General features: G+C 38.5%; 1 protein-coding gene across 5 annotated transcripts in view; it reads left to right on the forward strand.

The window, feature by feature from the left end:
• Positions 1–22,682, forward strand: part of pde4ba (phosphodiesterase 4B, cAMP-specific a) — a 240,747-nt gene that overhangs the window by 136,171 nt on the left and 81,894 nt on the right. For 4 of the 5 annotated variants that reach the window (XM_057842031.1, XM_057842032.1, XM_057842034.1 and 1 more), the window contains one exon: positions 22,412–22,606. In XM_057842031.1, the coding sequence (XP_057698014.1) occupies positions 22,412–22,606 (195 nt within the window). Of the gene's footprint in view, positions 1–11,731; positions 12,161–22,411; positions 22,607–22,682 lie in introns of those variants that run through there. The other variant, XM_057842036.1, reaches the window with a different exon arrangement.

The raw sequence follows: 22,682 nt of genomic DNA on the forward strand, positions 1-22,682 counted from the left end.
CTAAGTTCTTTCCCAACGCAGAGAAGATATATCAATTGGTGCCCCTACGCACAGTCATGGTTGCGCTTCCCATCATGCATTTGGGTTTAATGGCTGCAGTATCAACAAATACACTAGATGGCAATATTTAGTCACAATATACAAAGTCACATTTATCCTTTAAGAATTACAAGTCTTTCTATCCGTGGATCCCTCTCACAGAAAAAATGTTAATAATGTAAATGCCATCTTGAGGATTTATTGTCATAATAAACAAATACAGTACTTATGTACTGTGTGTTGAATGTATATATTCTTCCGAGTTTTATTCATTTTTTTCTTAATGCATTGCCAAAATATATATGATCGGGAAAAATTATCAGGAATGATTGGAATTGAATCGGGAGCAAAAAAAAAAAGCAATTGGATCGAGAAATATCAGGATCGGCAGATACTCAAACTAAAACGATCGGGATCGGATCGGTAGCAAAAAAACATGATCGGAACAACCCTAATACATACATATGTAGCTCGAAAAGGAGTGGGAAGAAACCAAGCTTTTTTGGGGTCCCACCCCCAATTCACTCCTTTAAAATTCCATGAGAATACGGTCACTTCCCAATCTCGTCATCATCATCATCATCACATCATCACTATCACTACAGCCACCAATACCACTGCCATCATCGTCGTCATCACCGCCGTCCCTGTATATTGATCGTACATTCAAGAGTCAAAATATATGTAATAACAGCTTTACTGGTGCTCATGGTGATAACCATTGTTGTTGAGATGTGTGTCATTCATTATCTAATGTTATTCGTGGACCTGCTGCCAGAGGGAAGCAACCACCAGGCAATAGGACAACACATTGCTAAATGTCCTAACTGTGCATTTAAAGACAAGATTTGGGAGCCTGTGCCAAGGGGTTATTCTCCAGCATCAGAGCTCATCCTTGCCTGCCCTTAAACACCAAGCGCGTAGGTTTGGTCTCAACATTGGTAGGGACGATATAACAGCATAACCTGCATGTACACTTTTAGTTGGGGACGGAACATTTATGAGACCAAACAGACTGGGTGAACAGGGGTAATGGCTACATTTCTCAACAATATGAGCATCATTAATTGATTGGCTAAATTATCAATGCAAAATAAATATGTGTTATACTAACTTTCATGTGTATTGATACACTGTTCGATTCAAACCCCTGTTTTCAAAAATACTAAAGAAACATTTTGAAAACTTGTCTGAAAAATGTCTGGATTTTATGAGGAAATTCATATTGCGATATTTGAACACAAATTATGTTAACATGCACAAGAAATACAAACTTGTTAATCCTCAATTAACTATCTACAGAATAAGTGGGTAATCCTTAGTTCACCACATTTCTTACAGTTTAATTAACGTTAACAGCAGATAACATACAGGGCGATATTTCTCTCAACGCGGCTTCCTCCTGGAGCTCGAGAAATTCACACGGACTTTCAGTAGCAAAATTAGTGGTGTGTTCCCCACCTCCACAACATTGACATCTTTGTACATTACTTACAGTTGCTGCTACTGGTGGAAAAAAACTTCTAATATCCCTTGTCTTCGAAAGGGGCGGAGGAGGCGGCATGTTGTATTTCTGTCGGGCTGTGAATGTGGGGGTAGGGGGTTCAAGTCAACAGCCAATCAAACGTGCGTTAGAGGGGAAAAAAATGGACTGGCACATCAGCAAGTGAAAAGGGGTCAATGTAAGTTTGAACTAAGTCTGAACGATATATCGTTTAAACATCGCCATCGCGATGTGCGCGTGCGCCATAGTCCCATCGCAAGCACGTGCGATAGTTTTTATTTTTTTTAATCCACATACACCTTGCTTTCTGATCTGCGCACAGCCTCACACCCTCCCTCTCCCAGGTCTTTGTTCCTCTCAGTCACTGCGGCACTTGCTTATTACAGTTAACATGGCTTTGATCTGGCCAAAGAAGCAGACTTCACACGGGCATCTGTCAATCATCGTTTAGCTTGTTAAACAGTTTCTGCAAGGAAGCCGCGCTGGAATGAATGTGTGAATGTGTGGAGACGTTGGAGACATATAAATGCCAAAAGTGATTATGAGGAGTTTGAAATTTCTACATGTCACTCTAACGGTCACAGCTAAGGTAGATAAACAGAAGCATTTAATAAAGCCAAGCATTTATCTACTACAGTATTTTATTCTTGTTCAAAAATGATTTGGTTGGACAGTTATGTTTAAAACTGATCATAATTATAACATTTGAAGTGCTTAAAAAACATATATTTATTAACATTTTTTGAAGCACTTTGGGGGGAAAGTGAGAAAAAAACATGTCTTATATGTATCTCTTTCCAATGCAAAATCTGAATAAATACATTGAGAACAAAAACACACACACAAAAAAAAAAAATAATAATAAATTGGGGGGTGGGGGGTGCGCTATTTCGCGGTTTTTCACTTATCGCGGCAGGTTCTGGTCCCCATTAACCACGAAAAACGAGGGATCACTGTACACTGTGGCGATGGTGAGTCATCCAAAGTCTTTCCAAACAGCTATTCAAGTCACCTAGTGAAAATTTCTTTCAAAAAATATTTATAATTTTTTTTTTATATATCGCAATATAATATCGCAATATATCGCAAACCCCCCAAAAATCGCATCAATAGTTTTTTCCATTATCGTTCAGGCTTTGTTTGAACATAATGAAAGTACTGTAATTCACTTAATAATATGTAGGGTCAATTGAATTATATCCTTACAACATATATGGGAAGGCAATCTAAATGACCTATATAACTGAAGTCATTATATAATGCAAATAAGGTTGCTTAAAAGTTGGTGGGGGCAATTTCAGCATCCTGAAAAGTTGGTAGTGTTGTGTCCCTACAATCCCTATGCAAACCTACGCTCTTGGTAAACACATACAAATTTTTGCATAGTTTTGGCTGCTAGTAGTGTTTTGCAGCCTGACAATGCAAATGTTTAAAACAGTTCTGTCATTGGAAGATTTTGAGAATGATACTTTTATTGTTTTGAGAGAAATAAGACCATCATATGCATATCACATACCTGTTCATGGTAAAAATTCCCACTACCAAAAAAAGGCCAGCAAACTATATATGTATTGCGTCTTACTACAGTGTAAAGTTGCATTTTTAGAAAAAATCGAATTCTAACCCCAAACACTCTGTAGGCTTCAAACATGCATTTGGACACAATCAGGCAGTGAGATGTGTTTAAAAGCGTAATAATGCCATCGCCAACTGCTGGCCGACATGCATATTACAGAATTCCAATCATCGTTGAAAGCATGAATGAAATAGGATCGCTTTAAATGATCTTCTTAATGTCAAACAAAATCAAAAATACAACAAAATTCCCTTTCATTACTATCATTAGTTACCAAATTGGCATATTCTGATGGTTTGGGACTAATAATTCCTACAAATCAAATTAAATCAGGATTAACTTGTTTTGGTGACATATGTACATAAATTCTTTACTCACTTGAAGCTGGGGGATCAGAGTTCATCAATGAAATGCGACCTGTACGGTGGCCATCCAACCTGAGCTGGGGCCACGACAAGAAGTAGGAATAGTGTCAGTTTCAGAGGGACACAGTCGTAAAACAAGCTGTTGAGCGTTTAAAGGACAAATGGAATGGGACAGATCCTGTTATCTATACTGGACTATGTGTATATTTGACACATATTTTTGTTTTGTTTTCGCTGAATATTTGGTGAAACGTCTTTTCATTAAGTTTTGTGTTGACTGCTGCAAGATATCTCCAAGACGGAATGAAGATTATTTCAGACACATCCAAACATTTTCATCTCATTGTGGTTTCAAGCTACCAACTCCATGGACCTGAGAAGGGAAAGATTTTTGTAAACACTCACTATTTTATTGAACACAGAACTTTGCACTGTGAAGAACCTTGAGATAATCAGCCTGCATCCATGAGACTACCTTGTGACATTCAGCTGTGGAACTCTAGGATACCTTGCATGTTCTCTGTGGCACTCCTTAACGAGATCTGTTAATACTCGCTTTAAGATTTCCAAAGTGATGAATCAAGTAATTGAGTCGACACTCGGCGAAAGCATTACACAAACAAGAAACAACGGCGACAGCTTAACACAAAGAAGAAACAAAACACATTTTTGATTGCGAGGCCAATCAAGACGATGACGATGGCATCATCAAGTCTGGGAGTTTCTTTCAGTTCATTCTGCCACCGTCGCCACTCCTGGGTTGGGTATGTGAAGTCATACGAGAAGTGGTCACTTTTCTTGGTTGCTGTCAGTTTTGTTAAAATATTTTCGCTCTTTACTCATAGGATTTGAAACATGGTCATCTTTTAAGTACACAGTTTTTACTGCTGTGCTGGCAATCAATGATAAGTTACTCAATGATGAAATAACAGGCTTATTATGTGACTCCTGTCTATAATTCTACTCATTTAAGAGACTTTGAAAGAAAATTCAGAGATTGACAGTCACTGTTCGTTAAACAATATTTTAGGGAATGATCATAGTTTGGTTTGTAAAGACGCTTTCATTAAGGGTGTGTTGTATTCTGCCTGAATGATTTCCAGACTCGATTTTTTTTGGTACTGTGCATTAACTCAACACAACAATAGCAGAAGCAAAGAAAACTAATGTTGAGTGTTCTGCATTTCTACTGTTATTCAGTGAATCAAATGTACGACTTGTCAGGTATGGTTGAGTGCATTACGTTGATCTTATTTGCATTCCATTTCATACTTTGCTATTTAGGATTATTGTCTTTGCATGCACTTTTAAAAGAGTAATTGCAATTTTCTAAAACTATAAAATCGTGAGCTTATTTTACATGTTGAATTTGAAAAATCTTAAAGGGATCCAGTTAGAAAGACTTGTAGTTCTTAAAACAGTGCTTCTCAATTATCATTTTTCCCCTGAACATTTGCACAATAAACAAATATATTTTCACAGCATTCCTTGGTTATATGGCCATTCATTCTATGGAAGTAAAACAGACCCTAATATTTTGACTTTTTTTTTTTTATTCTACCTTGGAATATGCAGTGAAAAATGTTTTCACTTGAATTCTTCAATTTAGTCATAAAATTAAATGACGGTCTCGAAACAAGATACGCCGTTTAATTTTAAATTGTTCATTTTTCCCCAGTATTTAATGTTTGGTAGGGTCTTCACTTTTTAATACATGGACATTGAAAGGATGCTTGCATGCCCTCAGGTTATCACAGCATGATTGGGTCTGACGTCAAACAGAATAGAGTGTGCTGTGATGCTGAAAGGAGCAGTACTCCACCAGCAGAGATTAGATAAATAACCAATTTTTCAGAAAGGGCAATAGGAAGTATTCGGATTGAAAAGGGATTTATCATCACTTTACCCTCTCTTCCTTTACCTTGTCTTTTCAATATGCTTCTTTTTTTGGCCTCATTTTTTCAGGTTTATTTTCCAAAATTGGTTAATTCTATAATCATTCATTCATTCTACTTCTGAGCCTATTGTCCTCACGAGGGTTGCGGGGTTGCTGGAGATTCCAGATTATTATTATTTTCTCATTACACGCATTCGCAGAACCGCGAAGTTGCAATTTCTGGTGGGGCGCAAAATTTGACAGAACGCCGGCTATCTGGCCTTTGTCGTTTTTAGATTTAATGTGGCATGAAATAAAACACGTAAAAGGCGATTTTTTTTTTATATGGAGGTAGAAATGTCTAAATTGCTACTTTTTTGCCAAAAAACGTGCAGTTGGCCAAAAATTACCTGATAATTTGAATTTAAAGTTATGCTACTCTAAACGGATACAACATGGTGGCCATCACAAAGAGCTTTTAATGTTGAAAATTCTTGTAAATAAATGCGTACATCCCGGAGTTTCTATAGATATGAACATAGAACAGTCTAGATTCTTGGTTAAAAGCAAAAAACTGGCAGTTAGCATTCATTTTACGTAAATATTTCAAGCTAAACTTACGCTAGTGTGTAATCCAACGTAGCGGCCCTCATGAAACAAAAGGCTTTTTAAGTTGAAAGTGCATGCATGGGGCTCTTTTATATAATAATTACCTTGAATCCTCGACCAAGTCACTCTTGAGACACTCCTGCCTGCTTGTATTCAGTAAAACATTCGTCCTGTTTCCACCTAAATCCGGCGTTTGAACACAGCATGTGTTTGAGTTTATCACAGTGAACGCCAACTCAGCTCTGCCTGGGTTGTCCCCCAACGGGAAGGCGTGGCGCAATGTTTGCAGGAGCTGTCTCGTCAACTGATGGTGAAGTCTATGCTTACAGTTATTTTACTGTGCGGTGAAGCTTTTTTTTATTTGTACGACCATCTTGGAAATGGGAGTCAGCCAAATTCCAGCACTTCGAAATGACGAAAATTTAGTTAGCCCACACTAGTTTTGTGACTCATTTATGTGTATATAGTTTGAAAACACTGTTTGTCAATCCATCCTTCTGAGCTTTTTTTTGTTTGTTTTTTTTTTTTCTGACATTATTTTTAGCATGTTATTCAGAAGGCCTTGAAGTATGATGGCTGCCATCTGATGTTGATGTAGAAATTGTTTAATCTGAGTTGTGCTGCAAAATGTGACAAAACTGCACTTAGGTTCCCAGGAAAACATTTGACAATTCTAAAACACACATTGGCCTAATATCTAAATATGATAAATACAATCTGTTTTCATCATAGAAATTAGCCAGTATTGCATTTTAAGGTACATGTTAAAATAGTGACATTGTGCGCCAGCTAAAAATTATGACAATCATTCCTCTATTAACGATGTTGTATTTAACATGTGAAGTGGTATATTGTAATTCTAACCAGGGTTTTTTCGGGGTCCAGGATGCACCACTTTATCACATCTGACACAGAAAGTGCTCAGTTCCTTTCTAGCTGTCATTTTATTGAACTCCCTTTCCGCAGTCGTGTGGCCCATCTTGTGGCTTATCTTGCATGTCACTTATTGTCAACGTGAGTGAGATTTATGGCCTGCCTGAACTCGCGGCAATCAGATGCAATAACACACTGCCATCTTTTGGTTTTCAGTATATGAGGCTTTCAGATGTCACTCGGTCACGGCCTACCAAACACTCGCAGAAGAACAATGGCGGCCTCTAACGTTTAAAATGGTGTGGTGCTATATTTGCTTGTGGCTGTTTATGTTGTTATCATTTGGGATTTAACCCTTTATTGCCAAATGTATCACATTTGATACATCTAAAATTTCATGATTTTGAGAGTAATTCAGAATTTTGACATTTCTATAAAAAAATGGATGCAAGTCAACACATGCATCTGCAGGTTCCATGAGGGGGGAAAAAAAACAGGATTTAGCTAGGGTTATAGATATTAGAGCGCTTTTTACACATATTCATTTTGACATTTCTTTTTACACATTTGGGGGGAAAAAAAGGTTTCATTAGGCCCTTATTTTTCAAATTTTAGGATTCTCTGATAATTGCTTTATGTTGCAGGTCTTTATGGGTTAATGATTGACTGTGGTTTACTTGCCTCAGCAGGCTTTGGGACTCTTTTCTATGGACAATGTTTTGAAAGTAAATCTCAAGACAACAGGTCCTAATATAATTTTTTTGGGGGGGCGGGGGTGTTTTTATCCACTTTAAAGAAGTAAGACATATTGCTGTGATTCAACCTTTGTATACTGTATTATTTTGTGGAATTGAACTTCATTAGCCGTCAATACTATCTGGATATTAAGTGCACAACCAGCACAATCTAATGACGTAACGCAATTGATGTTTAAGAAATAATGCATACTTAAACATCCATGTTCAGTATTGTTAGGTTTTGACTAGGGCTGTCAAACGATTAAAATTTTAAATCGAGTTAATCACAGCTTAAAAATTAATAAATCGTAATTAATCGCAATTCAAACCATCTATAAAATATGCCATTTTTTTTTGTAAATTTATTGTTGGAATGGAAAGTAGGACGGATATATACATTCAACATACTGTACATAAGTACTGTATTTGTTTATTATAACAATAAATCAAGAAGATGGCATTAACATTATTAACATTCTGTTAAAGCGATCCATGGATAGAAAGACTTGTAGTTCTTAAAAGATAAATGTTAGTACAAGTTATAGAAATTTTATATTAAAACCCCTCCTAATGTTTTCGTTTTAATAACACTTGTAAAATTTTCAATGAAAAAATAAACTAGTAGCTCGCCATTGTTGATGTCAATAATTACACAATGCTCATGGTGCTGAAATCCATAAAATCAGTCCCACCCAAGCGGCAGCAGAGGGCGACAAAACGCCAAAAAACACAATTAACAAGTGGACATGACACTGTGCTGTCATTTTAATCTGTTTGAGCGGGGCATGTGCGTTAAATGCGTCAAACATTTTAACGTGATTAATTTAAAAAAAAAAATACTGCCCGTTAACGTGATCATTTTGACAGCCCTAGTTTTGACTAAGAAATATGTTTAGTATTGTTTGGATTGGTGTTTCACAAATACCGGTACTCAATTTTTGGGTCACATTTTTGTACTCTTGTTTACCTATAAGGGCACATGCTGGTGGTTCCAGCAGCTGACTCGTTCATAAAATACCAAATCAAGCTCAGGGGATGTTTCAGGTACAAAGAATTGTGACGAAGGCTCTTCTGGGATCTTATATTCCGTTTGTGCAGGTCCCCTGCAGCATGCTGTTTTACACCTCTGTGAGACACAGCAAAAACTTTCCTGCCTGCCTTGCAGTTCGCTTTATAATCATCATCAGTGACTCTATTGAGCCCAGTCTATTTTTTGGAGATGTTTCCCCTTTTGAGGACGAGGTGGCGTGTCCTGAGCTTCTGTTGAAGAAGACATCTTTGTTTTGAAAACGCGCGGGCATTGCACTGAGCAGAGCGAGCGAGGTAACTCGGCAACGAACCCGGAAGTGGAGCGCAGTCAGTGCAGGGCAGACAGCAGCGGGCAAGCAGATAACTATCTTGCTGTCTTTAATATCTCCTGCCCTTTTTGTTCATTATTGTTGGCTCAGTGGTCACTCATGAGCGCAAGTGTGCGTTTGTGTGTGACAGACGTTCATGGGCTGGGCGCACCTCTGCCCGCCACTCCCCGCCGCCGGACCCGCGGGTCGCGTGAGGTCTTCCATGGAACAATTGTGAAATACGGAATAAACAGTGTTCCGTATTGAACCAATACGGAACGCAACTTTTAATTTCCAATTACGGAACGATTCCGTATTTCAAGGGACGGGTGGCAAGCCTAGGTCCGGCTCTGCTATGCCAACAACTGTGATAACAAATGTTTTTTTTTTTTTTTTGTCCATTTCAGCTACTTGGGCATGGAGAATGGGACTCTGAATGTCTTTAAAGGCTGCACAGTTTTAATATGCCACATGGGAATTTAGTGTAGTCCCAGTGTGGTCATTTAAATTGTGATATCCAATCAGAAAAAGCAACTGGACAGAAAATGGTTTAGGGTTGACAAAGAGAAACAAAAAACAGAATAACAGAGGGAATAGTGAAAAATAAAGCATTAAATATGTATGTTACCTGATACAAACAGCGTTGCTGTCTCCATCTACTCTTACTGAGGGGACACCACGTGGGGAGCAGATACCTAGTAACCATTGGAGAGTAGAGGGACAGTATATCAGATAAAAGTGAGAAGAGGTAAAGGTGAGTGCGCAGGCGATGTTACTAATATGTCGTGGGGAAGCCAGTATTCCGACAAATCACCTGTGAGTATTAAGCAGTCAACATCCTACTATGTGTTCAGTAGCACTTTGTCATATGTATGCCTATTCTAATACAGTATGTGAGTAATGCGGAGCTGAGACTGCTCCATGAGAGACGACAGGCAAGCAAGACGCCGCCTCCATTAGCCCATGGCGGAGCAAACTCGACACGCCTCCATGCCTGCGCACGTAGTCGATGGATCACTATCCGCGCCCAGGAGAGAAGAGGATTGAGGAAGAGTACTCAGGGTTCAGGGGAAGTAGAGGGTCTACGGATTTTCTTGCTCATCGTTATCTAGGATAGGCTCGAGCTTACCAATGACCCTAGTGAGGATAAATGTTCTAGAAAATGAAAGAATGTCAGATACAGTGGTACCTCTACTTACGAAGTTAATTCGTTCCAGGACCTTGTTTGTAAATAGAAATGGCCGTATGTCGAGCAGGATTTCCCCATAGGAATACATTATAATTCCATTTATTCTATCCACAGCCCGAAAACCTACACAAAATCCTTAGTAAATGCTGCTGGTACTATTGCAAATAGCAATTATACACAGCAAGACAAATAATTTTATGAATAAAAATCAGAATAATATGATAGTAATCGTAATAATAATAATAATACCTGTAATAATGTAACGAATCGAGTTCTAATGTAGCGGATGTGTTTTGTGTGGTGTGCCTGAACGCACCGTGTGGCTGACTTGACAGAGTGAGAGAAGGACTTTTTACATTCACTTTGTCAGCTGCGGTGGACAGTAGCCATGTTGTGTTGCACAAGTTCTGAAATAAATGATTGAAAACCTGATGAAGCTGGCAATTTTTGGGCGATTTTGCTACAATAATAATTGTCACCTTAACTTAAGACTAGCAAACGGAAGTCGGAGGAGGACCGTCGAGATCGTAGACATTTTACGGCCGCATTGTCGAGCCAGTTAACGGACGCGCACACCATACTCATATTTTTCTATCATTTCCATCTTCATTTCAATGGTAAGCCTCACCTTTTTCCTTTTTTCACCACCTGTACTAACATTCTTGAAGTTGGAACCCATGTTGATTTCCTTTCTCAAGCAAATCTGCCGTGCGTCCGTCTTGCGGAATAACAAAGAAACTGCGGCGCTGTCATAAATCGTCGTATTTCAAGCATGTCGGATGTACAAACAAATGACGAATCAAATTTTGCGTCGTATGTCGAGGTACCACTGTATTTCGCTCTGGACAACTAGCATGTACTGATACTTTCACGGACCACAACAATGGATACTTAAACGCAGTCTAATGTGCTCTTACATATTCATTCAAATTCAGATTGCTGAATGGATGCCTATTCGAATTAGTACTGTATTTGTTTTGACACAAATCTCAAGCTTTGCTTACTGGTGAGTTCTGTATGGTAATAAAGAACGTTAAATTATCTGGAAATGAGGATTTTGTTGTACAGTACTGGACAATGAGCTGTAATCAGGTATAGCGACCCCCTGTAATCATACCAGATGCCACTTACTATATTTGTATCTCATACGGACAAATAAAGGTGTACACTTCAAGACAGAACTGAAACCTAAAGTGATCTTTTAAATTAATTAAATGAGCCTTTCGAGACTCAGTGAAGTTTTGTTCAGCGGTCATGTGGATGAAGTGAAGCTGCTAAGTTCTTGGTTAAGTATCCACTTAATGAGCAATGAGGCTGTTAGTAATAAGTGAATCCAGACTCCAGTGAATCCACTTCAGATCTTGGTTATCACTCTTTATTCTGCCGGGCTGCACTGAAGTGAAGGCAGCCCCCCCCCCCCCCCCCCCCCACCACCACACACACACACACACACACATGCACACACAAGGAGGAACTAAAGCCTTTGCCAAAGAGTCCACAAAGAGAAAGCGAGAGAGAGAGAGAGTGTCAGAGCAGACAAGAATTGCATGATGTGATGTACTGTATAATGTGTGTGTGACATTAGCTCAAGTGTCTTTGGGTCAGGCTGTTTGAGTGATTCTTTCCCTGTTTTATTTGGGTATGGGGTGAGTGGTGAATATGCTGGGTAACTTTTTGCAGCAATTTCAGTGATGTGTGGCTGGAATGTCTGTTTCATAGGCGCTGCGTGAGTGTGATTGTTTTATATGTTTTAATACATTTTCAGCTTGAATGACAGTTTGTGCAAATACAGTGAGTGTGTGCATTGATGGACTGTTAAGATATGTGACATTTCTTGTTAAAGTTGTGAGTGTGGTGTTCGTGGGCAAAATCTGCCAGTCTTGGCGTGTGCCTGCTGCTGTATTTGTGGTTCCACGCGTGTGCCAGGTAGTGTGTACATGTGTGTGTTGGGGCAATGCACCGGCGTTCACCTTGTGCCAGAGGAAGGGTTCACTTTGACTTCAGCGAGGAAGTTATCAGGAAACTCCATGCCTCCAACCATGGCCACAGTTACAGGTTAGGACAAATGACATCAGTGCACAACCTCATTGTGTCTCAATATTTTACCATGGTTGCCTTTTTCTTTTGTTATTTCAGTTTCTAGAGTTTTGTGCTTAAAGCAGTTTGCCATTTACACAGATTTTACAATATTTCAGTTTTCTGCTTGCTTCCTGTACCCATAAGATTTGTGCTTTTTTGCATGTCCTCATGAGAAAGTAATGAGGCAAGTGATACTCTACATTAAACTGCACATTATAAATAATCAATTGCTGTTGAATGTGGTACTGGCCAAGTCTAAAATTCGAGTGCGACAGAATGTTCATTATATTTTAACATAGTATTTTGTGCTTCATTCAACTTCAATTTATTTTATTTTATTATCAACACCAGTACTATTTTGGCCAATCGAATGGAAGTATCCTAGATTGCCCGCCCTTTCTCATGACATGACATAAATACACATTGCCCCACGCACCTGTGTTCAAGTCATCATTGTTTACTGTATGTGCATTGCTATAATTTACATCACATTTGTTACAGATATGGCTGCCTTCAAAAGTGGATTTTTTTTTAAACCTTTATTTCCTATATGATAAGAGGTCTAAGAAATTTGCATTTGCATACCTAAATTCTTTGAGCAACCATCTTTCACATGAAGGTAATTTAAGCTTGGTGTTGTCTGTCCCTTTAAAAAGAATGGATAGTCACAATTTACCGCAAGCTTTTCATTAAGTTAAAAAAAAAATATCAAGGGGGAAAACAAACAGATAAAAGGACAAAATGTCATACTATATAACCTTGAGTGTTGGCTCAATTGAAGAAGCATGAGTGTGGGACCGTCTGAGTGAGTCTCTGTGTGAAGCTATCTTATTTATTTATTGAAGCAAATGAATTGCATCAGCAACTGCGAGCTTCCTCTAACACAGTGAGAGCATTAAATTGGAGTCAGAATTGGGATCTCGAATCCCGTTGCACGACTCACTTTGTGGGAGCGGATTTCCCTTGCAACATTGGTGCTTGATTGGAGGTGAGCTGCGTCTCCGGCTTGGCCACCCCACAGCCTTAGGTCAGGTGCTTGAACTGACCTTGTGGAGAGGGGTCTGTTGTAAGAGGTCTGAATAAAGAAGGAAGAAAGTAAAAAACAAAGGAACACAGAAACAGTTCAGGTGAAAAAGCAACAGGTCCGTATAAACTTGAATGTGTGAAGTGATGAATAAATGCTTATGACAGATTTTGTGCCTAACCCAACCTAAAGACATTTGAAACAATGTCAACTCTGCATCAATAGTGACACAATTTACCAAATAAGGCTGAATGATATCTGTCATAAGTATTCATTCATATTAATGACAGGTGTCCCAAACACCCAAGCGGAAAGGAGAACTGTATCGATTGACCAACTGAATCGGAACAAACATAGATCACAGGCGTGAAATCAACCTTAGGCATGAACCATAATTTTCAAGTGCTGTGTTGACATTTTTGCATTTGCCTACAAGAGATATTTTATGTTGCATACTTACAAACGATATGCATATTGTCTGTTTTCTTTTAGTACCCCAGGGTACTGAGTGTAATTAAGAGAATACACACTGTAGCTACTTTGACTCACTGGTAGTTTATTGTGTGGATTGTAACTCAGGATGTAATGCGTTAAAGCATGATCATTGTTTACTCACATATGTCTGTTTAATCAGGTTATGGAAAAAAATTAAATGGGAAAAAGTAGGTTAGGTCTCACCCCATGAGAACTGTGGGTATTTTGTCTCAGGTGGAAAAACATGAGATAGGAAAGAAAGGACAGTGCTCGGTTTGGACTAATTTAGACCAAAAATATGTTTTTATGATTTTGTTTAATTGTACAGAGTTGCACAAGCCAAAGTGGTACTGAATATCCTGTAGCTGCTTTCGTAAGAAATACTTGCTAAGAATGTCATATGACAAATAATACGATAGGGTATATTTATGCATGTAAATATTTGTTGCTTATTGTTTGACCACCTTGTATTTCTTTTGTGCACACACAGCACACTAAAATTATTTTTAAATCCCATTTGAATCAATGCATTTTCATATTTCATTTAATATTTTTTAGCACTAGGCAATGATGCTCTATTTCACTCCCAGTCTTTCAAGTGCCACGGAATATTGTGTTCCATGGCTACATGAACACAGAAAGTTTCCCATCCTTCATCGTTACAAATGTGTTTCTACTCTTTTCTGTTCTTTAGTTATGAGCGTCTGAACATTGTAAACAACATTGTTTATATGTCTGTGGTATTGAGTGAGTTAACATGTGTCGTGAGTGTTCCTGCAGAACCGATAGTGTCATAAAATGGATTAATCAGCTGGAACTTTTGCATGTCACTGATTTTTCACATTGGTCTCCATTTCAAATACGTATTAGCTTTCATGACAATGACATGAATTCCAGATTAGAATTAACCGATATTGTCATGTTGAATGCTTAAAACATTCCAAAGATTAGTGCAATTGTTGCCTGCGAGACCTACGTAAGCACTGGCATGTCGTGCAACATTTATTGTTTATTTACGTGTAACGAAAAAGCTATCCAAAGCAAGACACAGACAATCTCATTTTCTGTCATCACAAATGCCTCAACAGAACTGAACAAATATTGGACAAGTAGCAGATCTTATGTGACTGGCATACACGGAGTTTAAGGGGGGTCAGGTGGGCCAGGCCCACCGGTAACGGTACATGTATTTGTATTGAACCATTTCGGTACATGGTGCTCGGTTCGGAACGGAGGCGTATCGAACGAGTTTCTGACGTAATGTAACCCTTACTTTTCGAGGCTGTGAGTCGATCAGGTTACAGTTTCTTTGTGTAGATTATATTTACTCCGTCTTCTTTACTATAACGGGGACCAACACGGTAGGCCAGTATAACCCAGAAATGTCAACGGCGCGACAACGTGGCCACCGCGAGAACGCAGTGAAACGCTGTCAATCAGCCAATGCACACCAGTTGCAGTGTGGCCGCGTAGTAGACGCATCCCAGAAGCAGCTCAACACGACGCACGCGAAAAGAATGGCAGAGTATATTATTTGATGCGAGATGCGACCCTCCTGCGTCAATACTACTACCGGTAGCTAGGATCGGGCAGACCGGAAGTCACTCGTGTAAAAATACGGTGGATCCGGTCGATTTTCAAACTAATATGCAATCGTAACCCACTTCATGAGTCCATCAGATCTCTTGAGTGGTAGAACAGGGCACAGTTGACTTGTCTTTGTTGATTTACTGCTGTCTTTTCTGCTATAATAATAACCAACACGGCCCCGTGTTCAATACAAAACCCTCCTACTACAACAAAACAAGTAGGAACTAATATTCACATAGGAACTAAAGTTATACAACATAAAATATACCATATAAATGAATACTACATCACATTTGTAAAATATGAACACGTAATAAAATAAATAATAGCCCATTTAAATAAAATAAATTGAAATGAGCTAAAACACCTGTAATTAATAATAAGAATAATACACAGATCCTGCTTACACAATTAAATATATTAATTTCTGTATGGCGCTTTAACTTGAGAAAATCCACCAATAAAGCGTTCGAAAACCGTTCATATGGGGAAAAAATGATTCATTGAGGTATTTCATTTGTAAAATACATGTTAAAATCTTTGTCATTGGGATTGCTTTTCTCTTTAGCACAGGACAGGGGTCTGAAAGGCAAATTGTTGTTGGATTATCTTTAAATACCCGCTACCTTTTGAGCAGAATTCTAGCTTTGTATAGGCTAATGTTCCTATTGTTGAAAGCACTAAGGTATGTAATAAACAACTAGCACATTTATATTTTGCATTTTGTTTTCTTACTGTACCAAAAATGAACCGAACCGTGACCTCAAAACTGAGGTACGTACCGCACCGAGATTTTTGTGTACCGTTACACCCCTAGTAGCTATTATTTCAAACGACTGCCACGCATCATCAGACTTTTGCGTTCTCCACTGCCGCACCTGTCATGAATGTCATATATAGTATTATTGTAAAGCATAGAAGGAAACAACAAAATGAATGAAATGAACAAAAAGATATTTTTATAATGTTTCAAAATAATTTTTCGAACCGATCATGTGACTACCACTTAGATGGTCATGTGCTTTGCATATTATTTAAAAGAAAAAAATTCGGGGAGGGCAATTTTATTTTTCAAATGATTTTTATCTTTGTTTGAAAAAAATTTTTTTTTTTTTGATTGAACCAACTTTTTGGGAGATTTAATGATTTAGACACCAATGTCTTACCCATAATATGGCCCCTACACAAAAAGGATTGCTAAAATCAAATTTTTGATTGAAGTGCTTTTTCGTTTGAAAATATATATTTTTTGTTTGAAGCAACTTATTTTTTGATTGAATAATAAAGACACAAATGTCCTAACCAAAATGTGGCCCAAACGCAAAACAACATTACTTCACTCAAAAAACTTGCTTCATCAAAAAAAAATTCTAAGAAAAATAGCTTTCAAATGCATTTGTTTGAGTTTCACATTTATTTTTGCATTCAAACACATTTTTGATCGAATAATGAATACACAAATATACCTCCATGTGGCTCCGCCCAGTGGATACAATTTTTGACTGGGGTAACTACATTGGCAAGACACCGGCAGGCGTCCCATATTTAATGGATGACGATCTTGGCGAAAAGTATAGCTAACCTAAGCAGCCTGATTTAGAATTCCCCTCAAGAATGATGGGAAACAAAAAATGCTCATTTTCAACTTATTATTACAAATATTTTTGTAAGTTAATTTTATTGCTGACACTTTGTTTCGGGGTCATCAACATGTTGAAATAATTAACTCTGTATGTAGAGGTACCACTGTAGTTACTAGACCCACCTTCCCCCCCAAAAAGTCCCAGCCTAAATACATTGGGGCAAATAAGTATTTGGTCAACCACCAATTGTGAAAGTTCTCCCACATGAAAATATTAGAGAGGCCTGTAATTGTCAAGATGGGTAAACCTCAACCATGAGAGACAGAAAGTGGAAAAAAAAAAAAAACAGAAAATCCCATTGTTTGGTTTTTTTAAAAGAATTTATTCCCATTCATTCTTTCCTTTACACAGATCAGTCGTCCTGGTCCCTTTGCAGAAAACAGCCCCAAAGCATGATGTTTCCACCCCCATGCTTAACAGTGGGTATGGTGTTCTTCAGATGCAATTCAGTATTCTTTCTCCTCCAAACACGAGAACCTGTGTTTCTACCAAAAAGTTCTATTTTGGTTTCATCTGACCATAACACATTCTCCCAGTCGTCTTCTGGATCATCCAAATGCTCTCTCGCGAACCGCAGACGGGCCTGGACGTGTACTGGCTTCAGCAGGGCGACACGTCTGGCAGTGCAGGATTTGAGTCCCTGGCGGTGCATTGTGTTACTGATAGTAGCCTTTGTTACTGTGGTCCCAGCTCTCTGTAGGTCATTCACTAGGTCCCCCCGTGTGGTTCTGGGATTTTTGCTCACCGTTCTTGTTCTCATTTTGACGCCACGGGGTGAGATCTTGCATGGAGCCCCAGATCGAGGGAGATTATCAGTGGTCTTGTATGTCTTCCATTTTCTAATAATTGCTCCCACAGTTGATTTCTTTACACCAAGCGTTTTACCTATTGCAGATTCAGTCTTCCCAGCCTAGTGCAGGTATACAATTTTGTCTCTGGTGACCTTCGACAGCTCTTTGGTCTTGGCCATAGTGGAGTTTGGAGTGTGACTGAGTTTGTGGACAGGTGTCTTTTATACCGATAATGAGTTCAAACAGGTGCCATTAATACAGGTAACGAGTAGAGCCTCGTTAGACCTCGTTAGAAGAAGTTAGACCTCTTTGACAGCCAGAAATCTTGCTTGTTTGTAGATGACCAAATACTTATTTTCCACTCTAATTTGGAAATAAAGTCTTTAAAAACCAAACAATGTGATTTTCTGTTTTTTCCACATTCTGTCTCTCATGGTTGAGGTTTACTCATGTTGACAATTACAGGCCTCTCTAATCTTTTCAAGTAGGAGTACTTGCACAATTGGTGGTTGACTAAATTCTTATTTGCCCCACTGTATATTTAATATATAGGCCTGGGGGGGTGGGGGTCAAACTTTGTAATTAATTAACAAGTAGAGCCTCCTTAAACCTCGTTAGAAGAAGTTAGACCTCTTTGACAGCCAGAAGTCTTGCTTGTTTGTGGTGACCAAATACTTATTTTCCACTCTAATTTGGAAATAAATTCTTTAAAAATCAAAAAATGTGATTTTCTGTCCAGCCCCCCACCCACCCAATTCTGTCTGTCATGGTTGAGGTTTACCCATGTTGACAATTACAGGCCTCTCTAATCTTTTCAAGTAGGAGAGCTTGAACAATTGGTGGTTGACTAAATACTTATTTGCCCCTATGTAGATTGCTGTAGCTGCTGGCAAACTGACCTGAGACAGCTTCTAAATATCTTCCACATCTGCTTGAGTCTGCACAGAATAACTACTAAAACCCAACCCAACCCTGGGGCTGCATGCTTTTTAGTTTCACTTTCTGGCCCATTTTTTCAGGACTTCAAAGGACTTTTCACTTTCTGTGGTCTGTGGTTTTTGGGATAGAGATGTGCAGTGGGTTTGGAGAATCTTTTCCAGATGTGCAGTGTTCTGGCATCACACAATCACACAATGGAAAACGTGCACAATTACCCAGTAAGATAATGTACCATATAACAATTGTGAGCTTTTGACTCCTTCTTGCTACTGACAGTTCTCACTAGATTCATGACAAAACACTACTATTTTTTTGTACACATACGCAAACATTTAAACAAGCAAGATGCCTGAGGCAGTGCTCCATCATTATCGCCACTGTCGTCACACCTCCTGTCCAGTTCTGCCTTGCATTTCCTGAAATTGTGCAACATGCAAGCTGCTGAGCATCTAATGCTCTGTAATGAAGCACATCTGCTGGAATAATTTTTACCTAATGTGCATGTATAATGACTTTGCTCAAATTCTGATTATGTTAGTGGCCTGGTTTCTATTAATACATTTACAATGCATTATGTGGAAGTCTGAAACGATATCCTTATTTGAGTTGTGCTTACAGAAAAATATATCAGAATCAAAATCTTCTTTTTGTACCAAGTACAATATGCGAGAAGCACACATTTAATTTGTGTCTAGTATGTAGAGCCACTCTAAGAAAACAAGAGATAGCCACTATAACAGAACACATTGAATCACCTACCATATCTGGGCAAGTGGCTTGTCATAAAGGCCACAATGTAAATCCTCATCATTCCCATTTTGTACCTCATAATGAAATACACTTTGAAGCAAATCCAACCTTATCAAACATAACAATACTCAGTTTTGACTGACACTGACAAACTTTGTGCGTCCATTTTTGTGCTACTTGAAGATTGATTCCTACTTCTCCTGCTTCTACCCAGCCTGGCAAGTTACTTGCTGTTTTTCTGCCTTCTAAATACAAAAATACTGAGAAAGAAAATTTAAACTCCAGACCAAGCATCAGTCTTTATGTGTGCAAAAATCTGTGAAACAGTAGGCCTATATAAAAACCGTATTTCCAATGACATTTGGGAGGTTGCAAGCAGCAACCAAGTTAGAAGATTGCAGTCGACAAACAAAAAAGCAAGTAAACACATGATGACATATTTTTATTTTTCAATAATTCAGGTGCAGTCAATTCCGTTTAACTAGCTGAATCCCAAAAGTTGTAAAATGGAAATGGAATGTTTTCATAGAATTTCTTCCAAGCAAATTCTGTAGGGTCAAAGGGAGAACTTCCTTTTTTAACAAACTCATTTTCTTTGAAACACTTTCAGCTAAAGGCTCAGTATTATGAAACATGAAAAAATTGTACATGAGTCACTAAAAAAAAACACATTGAACAATTTGGTTCAGGTTCATGTAATCAGATGTTGATGTTGTGAAATTTCTCCTCCTCCAAGAATAATCATCACTCAACTTCTAATAATGAAACTTTTGGCCTCCGGTTGTCTTGACCACACAACAGGTTGGCCGAACACAGCTCTTGTTCTCACGCCATCTGTCTCTACACAGACACATCCTGTACCCCTTGTTAAAAGAAAACATTTTTGCATTGCTATCCAGTCTACATGTAACACTCAATCGTGTTTTTCCATAGATGAACATTTTACGAGAAAGCATGCGAAAGTAATATGAGTAAGAATGAGTTCCCAGACAAATACACCCTTACACCGAAAAGTCTCTTTGTTCCCAAGAGCTGTCTTTGTACTGTTATTCTAAGGCTAAATGCTTGGATATCCTTCTTTTGTCTGGTTAAGAACACGGCAGGGCAAACATAGTCCTGAGATCAATGATTATTTTCCTACTTTTAGCTAATTATGGAACAACCACAGAGGTATCTGATAACATATTTCGTTTAAACATTATGTAAAGTGACCTTAGAGACAAAGACCATAGCCTGCAGATATTTTCATCCATTTATATGTTTCCAATTTTCTAATTAAGATTTACTTATCATCGCTTTTTGTGTGAGCCAAAATACTGCCGTGAGTCACAAGTGAATCACAGGTCTGAGGTACTTTTTAGAAGGCAGGTTTATTAGTGCTGCACTGCACTATACAAGTTTCACCTCTTTTGCTCATTCCTTTAAAGATTCATTCACAACAAGATTCACTTCTCGATGTAGCAGTCTAATTGGGAGTTATATACAAGTCAGTTTTTGCCATAATTTGTATGCGTAGGTAAGCATACATGCGTGGGTGAATGAATGCATGAGTGAGTGGTGTTTAACTATATGCAGTCTGCATGTGATCCTCTGTCATAAAATGGGAGATTGACCTGAGGGAACAGGCAGTCAAGCATTCAATAGTTGGTGCAAAGTGCAGGCATGCATATATGAACATGTGCTGTACAGTACACATGCATTTAATCTAGATCTTTTGTACTATAATAAAAAGCCCAGTGGGAACAACAATGAACCTAACCCATTTTCCCTAGGAAAACCAGCAATGTTTGCCACACAATCTAGACTGGATTTCAGATGAAATTTTAGGATGAGCCTCAAATGCTGTACTAGTGAAAGTGGCGTTCCTGAAACTTTGAATGCATGTGTCTAACTGTTCAATGCTACAGCACTTTTGCACATTACATACCATAACTTTCAGACTATAAGGTGCACCTGACTATAAGCCGCCACCCACTACATTTGGCACGAAAACAATATTTGTTCATTGATAAGCTGCACCGGAGTATAAGCTGCAGCTGTCCTCACTGTATTGTGGGATATTTACACCAAAAGATTGTAACCGATAAAACTTTATCTGACAGCGGCATCATAAGACTGTCATAAGACCAAATGAACCACCATGAAGACTTTAAACAATTGGCTGCAAAGCTTCATTCATTCAAAAAGTTTCATTTGGCCATCACTGCTCCCTTGGGGAGGCTGTCAACTTCTGCTGTCAACAATGTTGTCGTCCAACATGCTTCCTAGCATGCATTGCAGCACCACAGATGCAAAAACAAAAATTCATGTTCTGTGCTAATTATTTCTTCAGCTATTGTTCCATTTGTTTCATTAATAGCTAGTTATGGTATTTGGTAACACTTTATTTGACAGTGGTGCCATAAGACTGTCATAAGACCATCATATTTATGACATCCCACTGACATGAACATTCATGAATGCTTATGACAGATGTCATTTTGTGTCATCCGGAAAATTATCTCCTAGTTAAAGCAGTAATACAAGGAACAACAAAAATATTTCAATTTGTCTTCCTGTGCCCAGTAGCCTTAAACTCACTACTACCCATCAGTGGATGATCATGGTGCACTGTAGCGTGTCAGTGTGCCCTCGCTTACCAGGTCAATTCTACTCTTGCATTTGTGCAAGTGTATAATTGAGAGGGTGTGTGCATGTGTATCTCTTAAGGGAATATTTATAGTACACATTAAGCAATCTGCACTCCACTTGTTTCATTCTCAGCCAGTACTGTATATTAAAACTGTCTAATTGGCTACTCATTGTTTCATATTCAAAAGACACATTAAAAAGCATCAAGGTCTAAGAAATTTGTTTAGACATTTAACTTGAGAGATTTCAATCTCCATCATGCCGGTCATGCTCAATCTCGGGTGCTGATAGTCCATAAAATATTGTATGTGTTGATGATTCTGTTTTCATCTACATGTCAATGGCTAACTAAATGATCTGATTAGATATGCTCTTATGTTTGCAGCTTTGATGTGGAAAATGGCCCCTCCGCCAGCTGCAGTCCGCTGGACCCTCAAGCCTCCCCTGGCTCTGGGCTTGTCCTTCACACCAACTTCCCGGGTCACAACCAGCGCAGGGAGTCCTTTTTGTATCGTTCTGACAGCGACTATGATCTTTCGCCCAAGTCCATGTCGCGTAACTCCTCCATTGCCTCTGAGTTGTGAGTAGAACCATTCTAGTGCCTTACTATACACTCTCTGGTCATGACAATATTAAAAATGTTATTCATATATTTG

Source organism: Corythoichthys intestinalis, chromosome 7 (assembly GCF_030265065.1).
Source record: "Corythoichthys intestinalis isolate RoL2023-P3 chromosome 7, ASM3026506v1, whole genome shotgun sequence".
Lineage (NCBI taxonomy): Eukaryota > Metazoa > Chordata > Actinopteri > Syngnathiformes > Syngnathidae > Corythoichthys > Corythoichthys intestinalis.